At 38.3% G+C, this 12,865-nt stretch overlaps 1 protein-coding gene across 9 annotated transcripts in view; it reads right to left on the bottom strand.

The window, feature by feature from the left end:
- ST7 (suppression of tumorigenicity 7) overlaps window positions 1-12,865 on the bottom strand; it is a 323,008-nt gene that overhangs the window by 239,299 nt on the left and 70,844 nt on the right. Inside the window, exon 1 of one of the 9 annotated variants that reach the window (XM_049894437.1) lies at window positions 6,052-12,852. The exons of the other annotated variants lie outside the window; for them this stretch is intronic. Coding sequence (XP_049750394.1) covers window positions 6,052-6,073 — 22 coding nt within the window. The 5' untranslated portion in view covers window positions 6,074-12,852. Of the gene's footprint in view, window positions 1-6,051; window positions 12,853-12,865 lie in introns of those variants that run through there. 9 annotated transcript variants of the gene reach the window in all.

Raw genomic sequence — 12,865 nt, forward strand, 5'->3', positions numbered from 1 at the left:
TACTCTCCAGGATGCCCCTTGATAAGCTTCACCCTGGTACAGATGTCCTAGCCCAAAAAGGCCAATTCCTCTAACACCAAGATTTCATTGGATAAGCCACACTTTGGGCAAGAAGAGCTTAGTTGGTGGATGGCCAAACCCAGGTAGAACACGGTAGATCTATGATTTGAATCCAGGCAATCAAGTTCCTGAGACTCTGCATGCAGTCCCTGCATCTGGCATGTGGTTGCTGCCATTTCTGCAACATGTATTAAATTGTACCTCTTTCAGTTCATAATTATCTGAATACATTATTAATGCAAATAAAATCTCTACAGAAAAAATACCACAATTTACTATTCTAGCATGGCAAATGTAACTGTATTACAAGACTTTTAAAAAATTCAAATATTGTATATTTTCTAATCAAAAACACATCAATAAGTGTGTTAATTAAATGGAAGGAGCCCTCATGACACAGTGTTAAAGCACTCTGTTACCAGCCAAAAGGTCAGGGGTTGGAACCCATCAGTTACTCTGCAGGAGAAAGATGTGACAGTCTGCTTCCGTAAAGATTACAGCCTCGGAAACCCTATGGGAGTGTTCTACTCTGCCCTATACGGTTGCTCATGAGTTGGAATCACCTCAACGGCAGTGGGTTTTTTGAGGGGGATTTTTAATTAAATGGAGGAATACCAACGCTCCTCGAAAAAATAGCAACAAAAAATGATCATACAATTCACATTCTAGTATTCTATGTGGTCTTATATTGAAAGTTTAATAATATTTGAACACAATTTAATGCAGTGACTACTATTAATGTTTAAAAAACACACATAATCAGTGACTTTTCCGGCTTAGAATCCATAACAACAATGAATCCTATTCACATCCTGTGCAACTCCATGGGGATTCTATGGGGAAAGTTTCCATATATGGTAATTTTTCCCCATAGACTCCCCACAGTTTATACAGGATATGAATCTGGTTCATTGTAACAAGGAAAACAACAGATCACTGAAAACTTATATGTAATTTCTGCTGAACAAACTACAGACTAGCAATTAGGGAGACCAATACTAAAGCGAAAATAAAAGAAATCTGAGTGAGAATGTAAAAATAGCCACTGGGTATTTTTATTCCATTTTTGTACTAGCAGAATAAGTAAATAAATATCTAGAGGGGAAAAATATCACAGTTACTTTAAAATATTTACTTTGATGCTAAAAATTATGATGGGAACTATTAACAGCCAAGAAACCCAAGGAAAGCAATGATGATACTGTAAGACAAATCAAGATTGTTATATGAGCCTTACCTTCCCAATGGAAAGTGTCCCAACGGAAGTCCCTGGGGTCCGTAACTATTTTTCCATATTTGTGAATTCAGCAGTCTGCGCATTCTACTTATCTAAAGTCATGTCAAGAGTTTTTGTTTTTTTTTTAATTCAGTGATCTGAGTGCAGACTTGCTGTTACTGTTAACTGCCATTGAGTTGATTCTAATTCACTGCAATCCCACGTGTGTCAGAGAACTGCTACACAGGGTTTTCAAGGATATGACCTTTCAGAAGCAAATCATCAGGCCTGTCTTCCGAGGCACCCCTGGGTGGGTTCGAACTGCCAACCTTTTGGCTAGTAGTCAAGCACTTAACCATTTGCGCCACGCAGGGTCTCATGAATACAGACATAGAGGTGAGCTTTTTCGTGTACGCTTATGGATTTGTATTTTATCTTTAAGTAAGATGAAGGTATCTGAAATCCAATATGGCTGAACACTAACAGACAGACTGAAGGTATAAAAAAAAATGGCTAGTATTCCTAAATTACCTAGCTTCATATGGAAAATACTAACAAAAGGAAAAGCAAAATATAGTACTAAAACGTCAAACATACTGACAGTAAAAACAGCAGTCTCTGAAGCAATTATTTAATAAGAAATGGTCCAGTTGTGAACAGTCAGTTTTGAACAGCCATAGTCACTATTAACATTGCAATGGACTCACAGGCACTACACCAAAACAATAGACCCAGGTTTAATCTCACTTTGATCGATTGCCAAGAATGGCCCTGAAATACACGTAAAATGGAAGTGTGACTCATTTGTTTCCCTATCAAAGAGATGACTATTTAGTTATACGGTATCTTGGTGGCCTAATATTGCTAGAGTATATTCATTCGACTATCTCCCACACAATGGCTCAAAATTTGAGGTAACTGCCTTTTTCTTGGTAACATGGTACTACTATTAGAGCTGAGACGCTGAATGCATTTATCAGTAACGAAAATAAAAGGCAACGGCTGAACTTTTGGGGCCCATGAAAGGCAAATCACATGCACCCCAATTCCTTTCCAGCATTTGGCTACCCTACTCAAGGGGATGTGGGCATACAGACTGGCAGGGAAGACATGTGGGCAGCCACATCTGCGCTAGAGAACACCTGACTCACATGTTCACCATTTCCCCATCACCATTCAGCTGAGGTAGGTGGTCTTACACCGCCTCCTTGCTAGCCCTTTGGTGACATCTTTTCCCTTTCACAGATGCCCTAGATATTCTCTTTAATTTATTACAACTATGAAAAAAAAAAAAATTGAGGAGGAGGGATTGCCTGACACTATTTGCCCCAGGGGCACCCATTTCTCAGAAGGTATGATCTTGCTCTCTTCACGGGATTAATAAGGCAGGTGCTTTGGAAGACACATTAGTGTTAGACAATTCCCACAATAGTAAATAGGACCCCTGAGACCTGAAAAAGCTAAACATGTAAAGGCAGGAAGAGGGAGGATTGAGCTCAACAAATGCTAATTGAATCAATGTTAATCATACAAGAAGTATTTACTCTTTGGAGAATAGCTGGCTTTTATATGGCAGCATTGCTAGGCCACAAAAAGGAAAGATGAAATTTTCTTTACTCCACAAAAAACAAGATGAAATTCTTTTTTTCTCCCTTTAGAAAATTTGAAATGGAAGTTAAAATGTTAAAATTTTTGTGAAATTCAATGGGTTGATTTTAAAATGTAAACTACCATTAATTAAGTACCCAAAATATGTGTTTTAATGACCCTCAGCAAAACTTCATTGATAGTAGTTTCTTCTTAATCCTAAATTATTCTGGCCACGGAAACTAAAATTGCATTTCCTTCAAGCAGATAAAGAGCAGACATGCTACTCCCATTTTAGCCGTGGGAAATTTCAGTAAAGGAAAAGCTCAGTGAAATACATCAAGATGGTAACACACATGGTTACAGAAGCTACGCTTTCTGCTTTGTAATGGTTAATCTACACATACCATAGCACACATCCATCTCAAAGTGGGCCCAAAATAGATTGGCCGTGGCCAATCTACACAATTGTGGAGATTCAGCTCCACTAAGGCAGATGAACTAGCACTGTGGGAGAGCTTCACTAAAATGCTGACAGACATAAGAGAGCATTTATTAACTCTGCTGCCATAACTATGTAAGTCTGTAACTCTGATGAGCTGGGCTCTACTCTTCAGGTACATTTTTTGTTGTTTTTAAGGCTTCTTCTTTTTTTTTTTTTAATTTGAATCAAGCAATACTAGTTTCAGTGAGCTAGAACACGTTATAATGTGATACCCAGGCTACTACAAATTCCTAACCTCAAAGGTCTGTAACATAAAATCAGCTTAATCCAGTATTTCAAAATTAAGACCTTAACATTTCTTCATCTTATATGCAAAAAGCAAGGGGGAGAGAAAGAAAATTAAGAAGAGCCATTTACAAAGCAAATTTATGACAACAGAACTCGGAATAGTGGTTACCTCTTGGCAAGGTGGGAGATAATATTGACTGGGAAGGGACAGGAAAGAACTTCCTGGAGTAAGAGAAATGTCTTGCGTCTTGTTCTTGGTAGTGGTTCCACAGGTGTACACGTGAGTAAAAATTCACTGAGGTGTACCTTAGATTTATGCATTTTGTTGTATGTAAACCATACCTCAATTAAAAGCATCCAATACAAGTAATGTACTGCAACCAGACATTAAGGTTAAGAATCATAAAATCGGAATATATTAGAAAAAATTAACCTTTCCAGGACCTAGCACAGCACCGTACACAAGGTAGGCATTTTTTAAAGTATTTATTATAATGATTTTGTAGGAACACCCTAGATGGTTCATGAGATCCCTCTGAACATAATAAAAATCTCAAATGTATACATGTTTCTGAATATGCTAAATATAGAGAGCTTCAAGCCTATAAAATAGCCTCCAAAAGGTGGATACCAAAGGTCTGGAAAGTTATGTCTCAAAACACAAAGAAAATACATTTGTCTTGAGTCTGAGCACACACTCAGGGCATCCTTCAAGCTAAAGAAGGCAGTCCATTCTCAACACTTAACAACCACTGATGGTACCAGCCTATCAGTGGTCTTCTAGTGACAAGCAAGAAACAAAACTTAATACCAGTAATGTCAAAAAATCCTATAATCCTGCATGATCGTGTTCTGTCTTCTGAACGATACTCTGTTCTGTTCAATAATCTGGTAGCTATGGAGACCAAAAGCAACTAGCAGTTTTCAAAAATCACGCATTGCATTTCTTGTCTAAAGATCAGGTTTGAAGATCAAGAATGGCTGCATTGCTTGGCAAAAACCTGGCCAGACAATGTTAAGAGTCCCTAGTCCCCACCCCCACATCCCTCCCCCCCCGCCCCCCGCCAGTTTCAACTGCCATTCTCAGCTAAACAAAGTAACAGGACTAATTTTCCCTTAGTATATAAATATTTTTGTCCCTACCTAAGTTCTATATAAACAAAATTCCATGACCGAAATGAAACTGGAAGGTCTTTGCCAGCTAATAACCTATTTCTTAGATGACAAGGATTCCAAAGGTACCATTAAGTGGACTCAAAAATTTTTGAAAATTGTTAGAAAATAATATTGTCACATGCTGAATGGGATGTAACATCTCACTGTTATTCCATCTTGACCTTGATTTGGCAGTGTGGTAGCTTTAGAGATGGGAAGCCTCCAGAGTGAAATAACAAAAATAATTGACTCTTTAAAAAAGCCAATCAAGAAACAAAAGAGCTGAGGATTATTAGCTCTCTTGAAATGCTACTATTCTAGAATAGTCATCAGCTGTGCACAAACAGTCACACTGATCATCTGAGATCAGAAAGGAAAGGTCAAAATGGAACTTCTAAGAATATGAAATTTCCCTAAATTCCTGCCCCCTGCACCCCTGGTAGTGCCTTGCAATTTTTAATGATCTAGGCCAGCAAGTTGAGTCTATTTAGAAATCCTTAACTGTCACCTTTGCTTATAGATGTTAACAAAATATTCTGCAGAGCCTATACAACTGCAGTGACAAGTGATATCACTCCATATCCAACATTAAATAATTTAGGTCGTTTACTAATTTTTAAAAAGCAATTTCAGCTGCTGTCCAGCCCATCCCATTGTGCAGGGCCTGCTCTGCACCAAAGCAATTTCATTGTATAAGTTTTAAGACAGATATGATGCTTCTGGGCTGTGACAGTAGCCAGCATATCAAAATTCAAGCCACTATACATAAAAACAATCCATCTCCAGAAATAAAGCTTATTTCTTATTCTTTTTAAGTTTACATATAACATCTACTCTTATATTTTTGTGAAAATATGGAGGAAGGGGGTGCAATACCTTACTCTTCCTTTTGATAAAATGTTAAGCCCTTCTTTCCTTTCTAATAGACACTATCATCTCAGATCCTCCCAGTATCTATTTTGGGGTTTAAGGCAAAATAAGCACCATTACAAAACTCACAACAACAGATCAGTGACAGACCTGATCCCATCAATCAACACGTTCTGGGGAGGATGCCTGGATCCCTGTCTTACTCCCTCCCCTCTTGGAGGCCTGGTTTTGACCACATTGACATTCTCGCCTTAGGAATGAATAACCAGTTAAGGGGGAGTCCCTTCCCTGAGACCAATTCTTTGATAATTAGAGCCAAAATACAAATGTTGTTAATGACCTAAGGCAAAGTGATATGAACCCAAAGCCAGTGAAACCATGACAGCAAGCAGATTTCTAAATAGCAAAGAAGTGGGATGCATTTACTTACAGGAAGATTCAGTGCCAAACATGGCTGGCTCCAGATGCTGCTTTAAAAAAATTAGAAGAAGAAAGAAAAAAAAGGAAGAAACAGCGAGGAGAGAGTACGTGTGAGAGATGAGCCGGCTACACAGCAGGGGTCATGAAGCCAGACAATGCAGTCCAAGCGTGTCCAGCTGCCAGATTCTCCTCTCACGAGCTTCAGTTTTCTCCCAAGTGATTGAGAAGAAAGCTCTCCTATAGAACCGAAACCCGAAGAGCTGCTTGTGAAAATCCAGTAGGCAAAGACAGGCCGACGTGGCTCTTGTGGGATGCGGTGAGGCAGGACTAGGTAGCAGCAGGAGTAGGACTGGGAGCAGCAGCTACAGCGGATACTGCAATCCCCAGCCCTGCTGTAGCAGTAAGACAATAGCAAGGCTTATGCATACACTGGATGACGTCAGGGACACTGCACAGACCGACTGCGCTGCTTGAGCCAGAGGCTCCAGGGGCTTCAGGGGAGCAGCTCGACTCAAGGGGAATTCCTTTGTCACAAAATGCAAAAGACCAAGAGCCACATAACATATACATTCCCCTTTCCGCCTGGATCTTCATCCCGTGATGGCAGGCAGGTAAAGAGACCTCAAAGAAATTTAAATAGTAGTTTTATAGCACCTAAGCACAAGGATATCATACAGATTAGGGTTCTTGGTTTTATGCAGCAGATAGAACTTTCACAATAGAGTCAATACCAGAAACAAGAAAAATAATCTGTCTTTTAAAAAATTACAGAAGAGTTCACTGTCATTTTCTTTAAGCTTATAGTAGACTGACAGATCAAGGGTTGCACACTCAAACACAAATAGGAAAATAACCATATTCAAGCATATAAATGCACACACAAATGTGATAACAAAATAGTAGTAAAATGCTTAGAACACTGCTTAGCATATAGTGAACACTCAATGTCAGCAATTATATTATTAGTTATTTTACAACTATTATTCAGACGTGAACACCACTGCTCTAGGAATACATTTAAATACATATATATTATCCTATCCTATTCTTTCGCCTCTTTTTATTTTTGCCTCATGAGGGCAGCTGTCATTTTCCAGAGTAACTCAGTCATTTTAAGGCTGTTTGCGCATACTTGTATACACCTGCATACGAGTAGGCTTTGTGACCAACATATTTCCTTTGAATATGCATGCACAAAAATAATTGAAGATATTAATACTTTATTGATACACTTGACAAAAGTCTTCCTGCATTATCTTGTTCTTAGAAATCTGGTTTAAAAAAAGTACTATAAGTGTGCAGACTTTCACTAGAATGCCTATCCATGGCAGGCAAAGAAAGAAGTTTCTTTTCTTTTGTTTTAATGTTTTAAATACTGAAATCCACAAAAAGTAAACATATATATACGTAATAACATTATATCCCCATTGCTGTCAAGTTGATTCTGACTCACAGCGAACCTATAAGACAGAGTAGAACTGCCCCACAGTTTCCAAGGAGCACCTGGTGGATTGCAACTGCCAACCTTTTGGTTAGCAGCCGTAGCACTTAACCACTACGCCACCAGGGTTTCTCACTACCACTTTATAAATCACATAAAATAAGATGTTCAAGTCTCTTCTCTACCCATTCATCTAAGGTATCTACCCTTCACAATATTTTCATAAATTTTGCTTACAAAGGCTTATCTATATATAGATTCACAGTTTATAAAAATTAAATTCTGATATGAACGTGGAACTTCAAATTACCACCTAAAACATCATTAGTAGCTATTCTGCACTATATATAGATCTCTCTCTTTCTTTTCATGACAGCAAAATATTGCCCTGTATGATGTATCATAATATATTCAAGGTAAATTGATGTTTAGCTTACTGAAAATGTCGAACTATTGTGAAGAAAGTATAATGATTCTAAACAAGATAAAGAACAAATCTTCTCTCACAGGCTAAAATAACAATTATAAAAAAACAAAAACCGATTGCCACCCATTCCAACTCACGGTGACCGTGTGCATCGGAGTAGAACTGTGCTCCACAGGGTTTTCAGTGGGTGATTTTTTGGAAGTAGAACGTCAGGACTTTCTTCCCTGCTACCTCTGGGTGGACTCAAACTGCCAACCTTTCAGTTAGCAGCAGAGCGCTTAATTGTTGGCATCACCCAGGGATTCCCAGAATAACAAAAGCTAATGTTTATCTGGAAACCCTGGTGGCGTAGTGGTTAAGTGCTACGGCTGCTAACCAAAGGGTCGGCAGTTCGAGTCAGGTCAGGTGCTCCTTGGAAACTCTATGGGGCAGTTCTACTCTGTCCTGTAGGGTCACTATGAGTCGGAATCGACTCGACGGCACTGGGTTTGGGTTGGGTTAATGTTTATCTAGTGTTTAGTATGTGACAGGTACTTTTGGGGTGCTTTACATGGATTGACTCTTTCAGTCTTCGTAGCATCCCTACAGAGTGGATACCATTATTATCCCCACTTGACAGACAGTTAAATAATTTGCCAAGGTCACAAAGGTAGCAAATGGGCCAGGATTCAAATCAGGTGGTCTGGTCCCAAATTATATGCTCTTAATACCCTACTATAGTGCCTCTTGAAAAAATGAATAATTGACAGAAATATTTTCTGAATCCAACTCAAATGGAAGGGGAAAAAAAAAACAATTGAAAATGTGGAGAAAAGGTATCTTTATTAAAAAGTGATAAAGAACCACAGAAAACTAAAAATGACAGAAAAGGCTATAGCAAAAATTACAGGAATTAGGAAAGAAAAGCCCGTCCCCCAAAAAATAATCAGGTCAACCACCAGGGGAAAAAAATCAATAACGGTGTCAAGATATAACTGCAGCAATGGGAAATGAGCAATTTGATCTTATATAAGATCAATTTTAAATCACATACCAGCTGTTGCATATGAATAGATATCCAAATAGTAGATGGATGTGGCCATCAGAAAGACAAGAGGGAAAGCAGAATGAGAAAAATACTCCCCGGCAACAGATATTTTCAAATGGAGGCCATGGTCTATATGCAATAACTACTTTGCTGACTCATTTTCTGTAGCTCCTTTTTCTAGCTCATATGTGTGGGTGTATATATGCATATGTAAATGCATTTTTCTGGAGTCTATGTTTATTTCTTGGCACAGACTTCTAAGAGTAAGATCAAGGTTGCAATATTTTTCAAGGAGTCTACTTTTTAGAATACTGTAACAGCACGACTATGTCAAAAATATTACATATCTCAATTGCCAGCAAAACTGGATACAACTGACACCCTCTGACTCCTCTTAAGGTTTGTGTAACCTCTGGAGGCCTGATGTGTTTCCAAATACCTTAGAAGTTTGGATCTGTATAGCTGAACACCCATCTTTGACAAAAATGATTCCAAAAGTTTAGATTGTTCCAATTCTCTCTTCTAGTCAGCAGGCATGAGCTCAGGAGATGGAGATGCCTTTTAATGTGTTGCTTAAGGAAATAAATCCGATCTGATGACCCCACCCCGCCAAAAGATTTACATAATACATTCCAAAGCCAAAATGATCTTTGGATTATCCATTCTTTCTGATTATCTCTGCCAGTGACCTTGCCCTTCCATTTTGAGAGTATTGTTGATTTCAGGATAAAGTTAGCAATGAAAGAAATGATTAATAATCAAAATAACTCCATGGTCAAAATAATTATTACGTTAAAATGCTATTGGAAAAAAAGACAATAGTGAAGATCTTAAAGTAAGTCAATAGTTACTTTGGAGCAAACCTCCATCATGTACTTGACAACTATTTCCTGGGAGCCTACTGTTCTACGCTCTAGAGATACTGCCAGGAACAAACTCCCTTCCTTATGGAGCTTATGGAGGCTCTGAGCGGTAGAAACGGTCAAGCACCTGGCTGCTAATCAAAAGGTTGGAGGTTTGAGTCCAGCCAGATGTCCTTGAAAGAAAGGCATGACAATCTACTTCCGAAAAATTAGCCATTGACAAACCTATGGAGCACAGTTAGTTCTACCTTGACACACATGAGGCCGCCATGATTTAGACTCAACTGGTTTAACCGTTATGGAGCTTATATTCTAGTGGGTAAGACGACAAACATACACAGTATGTCAAGTAGTGGTATATGTTACCAAGAAACATAAAGAGGAACTAGAGAATAAGGATGTTTGAAACCCAAATACTCAAACCCATTGCCACTGAGTAGATTTTGACTCCTAATGACCCTGTGGGACAGAGTAGAACTGCCCCATAGGGTTTCCAGGGCTGCAAATCTTTATGAAAGCAGACTGCCACATCTTTCTCCTGTGGAGTGGCTGGTGAGTTTGAACCGCTGACCTTTTGGTTAACATCCACTGAGAGCTTAACCACTGTGCCACCAGGGCTCCTTAAGGATGACAGAATGGGAGGGTTATTTTAGAGGTAAAATTGTCGGGTAGAGCCATTCTGGAAAGGTGACATTTCAACAGAGACTTAAGAAAAAGTGATGTGAAACCACGTGGGTAACTGAAAACAGAGCATTCCAGGCAGAGAGAATAGAAAATGCAAAAGCACTAAACAGGAGTGTTTTTAGCCCCTAAAAGAAAAACGAAATCACAAACATCGATTTTACATTGAAAGATATTCCTTCAGTGATATGATAAAGTGATTAGTACAAAAGTGGTTGTGCTGCATTATGCTGGGAACAAATTTTCTCTTCTAGTCCAAAAGAATTCATTCCCCCATGAACTGAAACCATAAGTTCTTTCTTCAAAGTTTAATCAACTAAATAGAGTTATATTTGTAGATGCGTAAATGTTCATAAAAATTACTACAGAAGACAGCATTCAGAATGGCTTCCAACCACATCAGACAGCTAATTTAATAAATGTATTTATTAATGTGGTAAGAACTTAAACCACATATTCTCTCTAGACAATACACAAGGACTAATTTTAGAAGCGTCATGTCGTGAATTTCTTTGGAGCCATCCCCTTTGTTCACATCGAAGTCTTTATTTGTATTCCCCTCGATGTCTCTTTAAGCTGTTGTTGTCGTTAGTTGCTGTAGAGTTTCTTCTGACTCACGGTGACCCCATGTGTGCAGAGTAGAGCTGCTCTACTATTTGCAAGGCTATGACCTTTCAGAAGCAGATCACCAGGGGTATCTCCCGAGATACCTCTGGGTGGATTTGATCCACCAACCCTTCATCTAGTAGTGCAGCAATTAGTCACTTGGCCACCCGGGGAATCCCTAAGCATGTTAAAGTAGAATATTATTTAAAATATCAACTATACATATATTATTTAAAAACAACAGAAAAATATTTTAATGGCAATATATAAACTATAGAAAATGAAAGAATTAAGCAGTAATTCTGTTCTTAAAAAAATTTTTTTAAAGGTACCAACGTATAATTAAAAGCATAATCATAATAAAGTGCCCTAATAGGAGTGTAAAAGTTTGGTGTCTTCACATATGGCTATAAAGTGTTCCTTCCTGCTTCAACACAGTACCACTCATATAGTGAGTCTTCTAAAATGTAGGTACATTTTCTTTCAGAGCCCTGCAACAAAAATTCTGGTAACTACTCTTTAAGGAAAAGAAAATCAAGCACACGCACGCACTCACACATACACACACGTGCACATACACACACATGCACACACGAATACAAGTATACGTGCTTTAAAGGAACCCTAAAATAATAAATTTACAAAACAAACATATTTGAGGCAATTAACTCCTTTAAAATGTTTTATCTTTAAAAAAAGATATTCACCACATAAGTCCCCTAAATAGCAAGTTCCTAAAAACTGCATTTTAAATTATCGATTTACAAAAATTTTACTTGCACACCATAATTAGCTGTCTTGCCAAAGGTCCAACTATCGGTTTAAAGGGATCATTTATAGAGAATATGTAAGGAGAACTTCATCTGAATACGCGCTGGGATGTTCTCATCCCACTGGCTACAGAAGGTAGGTCTCTGCAACAGGTGGGAAAATCTTCCAAAAGCCTTTGTTCCTTAGCTTAGAAGCAATCTGTCAGAAAACGGTGTCAATGGTATCCAAACGTTCAAATTTAGGGTAATATAATTCTGAATTGGCACACAAGTTTTGGGCAAAAAACTCACTGTCTTTACCTCCTCATCACCACTTCCCCTCCCACCCCCGCCTTCACACCACTAGCGCTAAGAGAATGTACCACTTACTCATCAAGAAACTGTTGCCTATAGTTAGTCTAACCTTAACTCTGTTTCTAGACCTGCACCAGTTTGTCACTCAGTGAAACCAGACACGGAGACCAAAGCTATGCAATCTAAAAGGAAGATGCTAGTTATCCACCAGAAAGATCTGGACATGTTTATACTCAGAAGATCTTTTATAAAAACTGCAATTCTCCAAGCCACTTCACTACATTGTGTCTACTCCATCTAAAACATATGGAGACACACACATACAACAACCACCACGATGCCAAAAGTGTTCAAAGATGTTTTAAAGAGGGTGCATATTTTATCCTCTCTGTGTCATAATCTGAATTCAGACGTTTGTACTTTAAACTTTTTGGCCCGGAGGGAGAAGTGTGGATTAATTACGGGTTGCAGTTTAAGTCTGTTCATGGCTGACCCAAACTGAAACAGAAGATCTGCACAGGTCTGTCTGAGAAACTTCTTTAAGTGCTTATCCTAAATTAATCGCAAAGTGCACACAACCGATTCATACGTACCCTGGAATAAAGTCATGCATAACATTTTTTTAAAAAAAGTACAAACACAATCAATATAATTTTTTAAAATATCAATTCAAAATATTATAAGTAACAATATGGCTGAGAAATGTTTCAAATTT

The sequence above is a fragment of the Elephas maximus genome, chromosome 8, assembly GCF_024166365.1.
Source record: "Elephas maximus indicus isolate mEleMax1 chromosome 8, mEleMax1 primary haplotype, whole genome shotgun sequence".
Lineage (NCBI taxonomy): Eukaryota > Metazoa > Chordata > Mammalia > Proboscidea > Elephantidae > Elephas > Elephas maximus.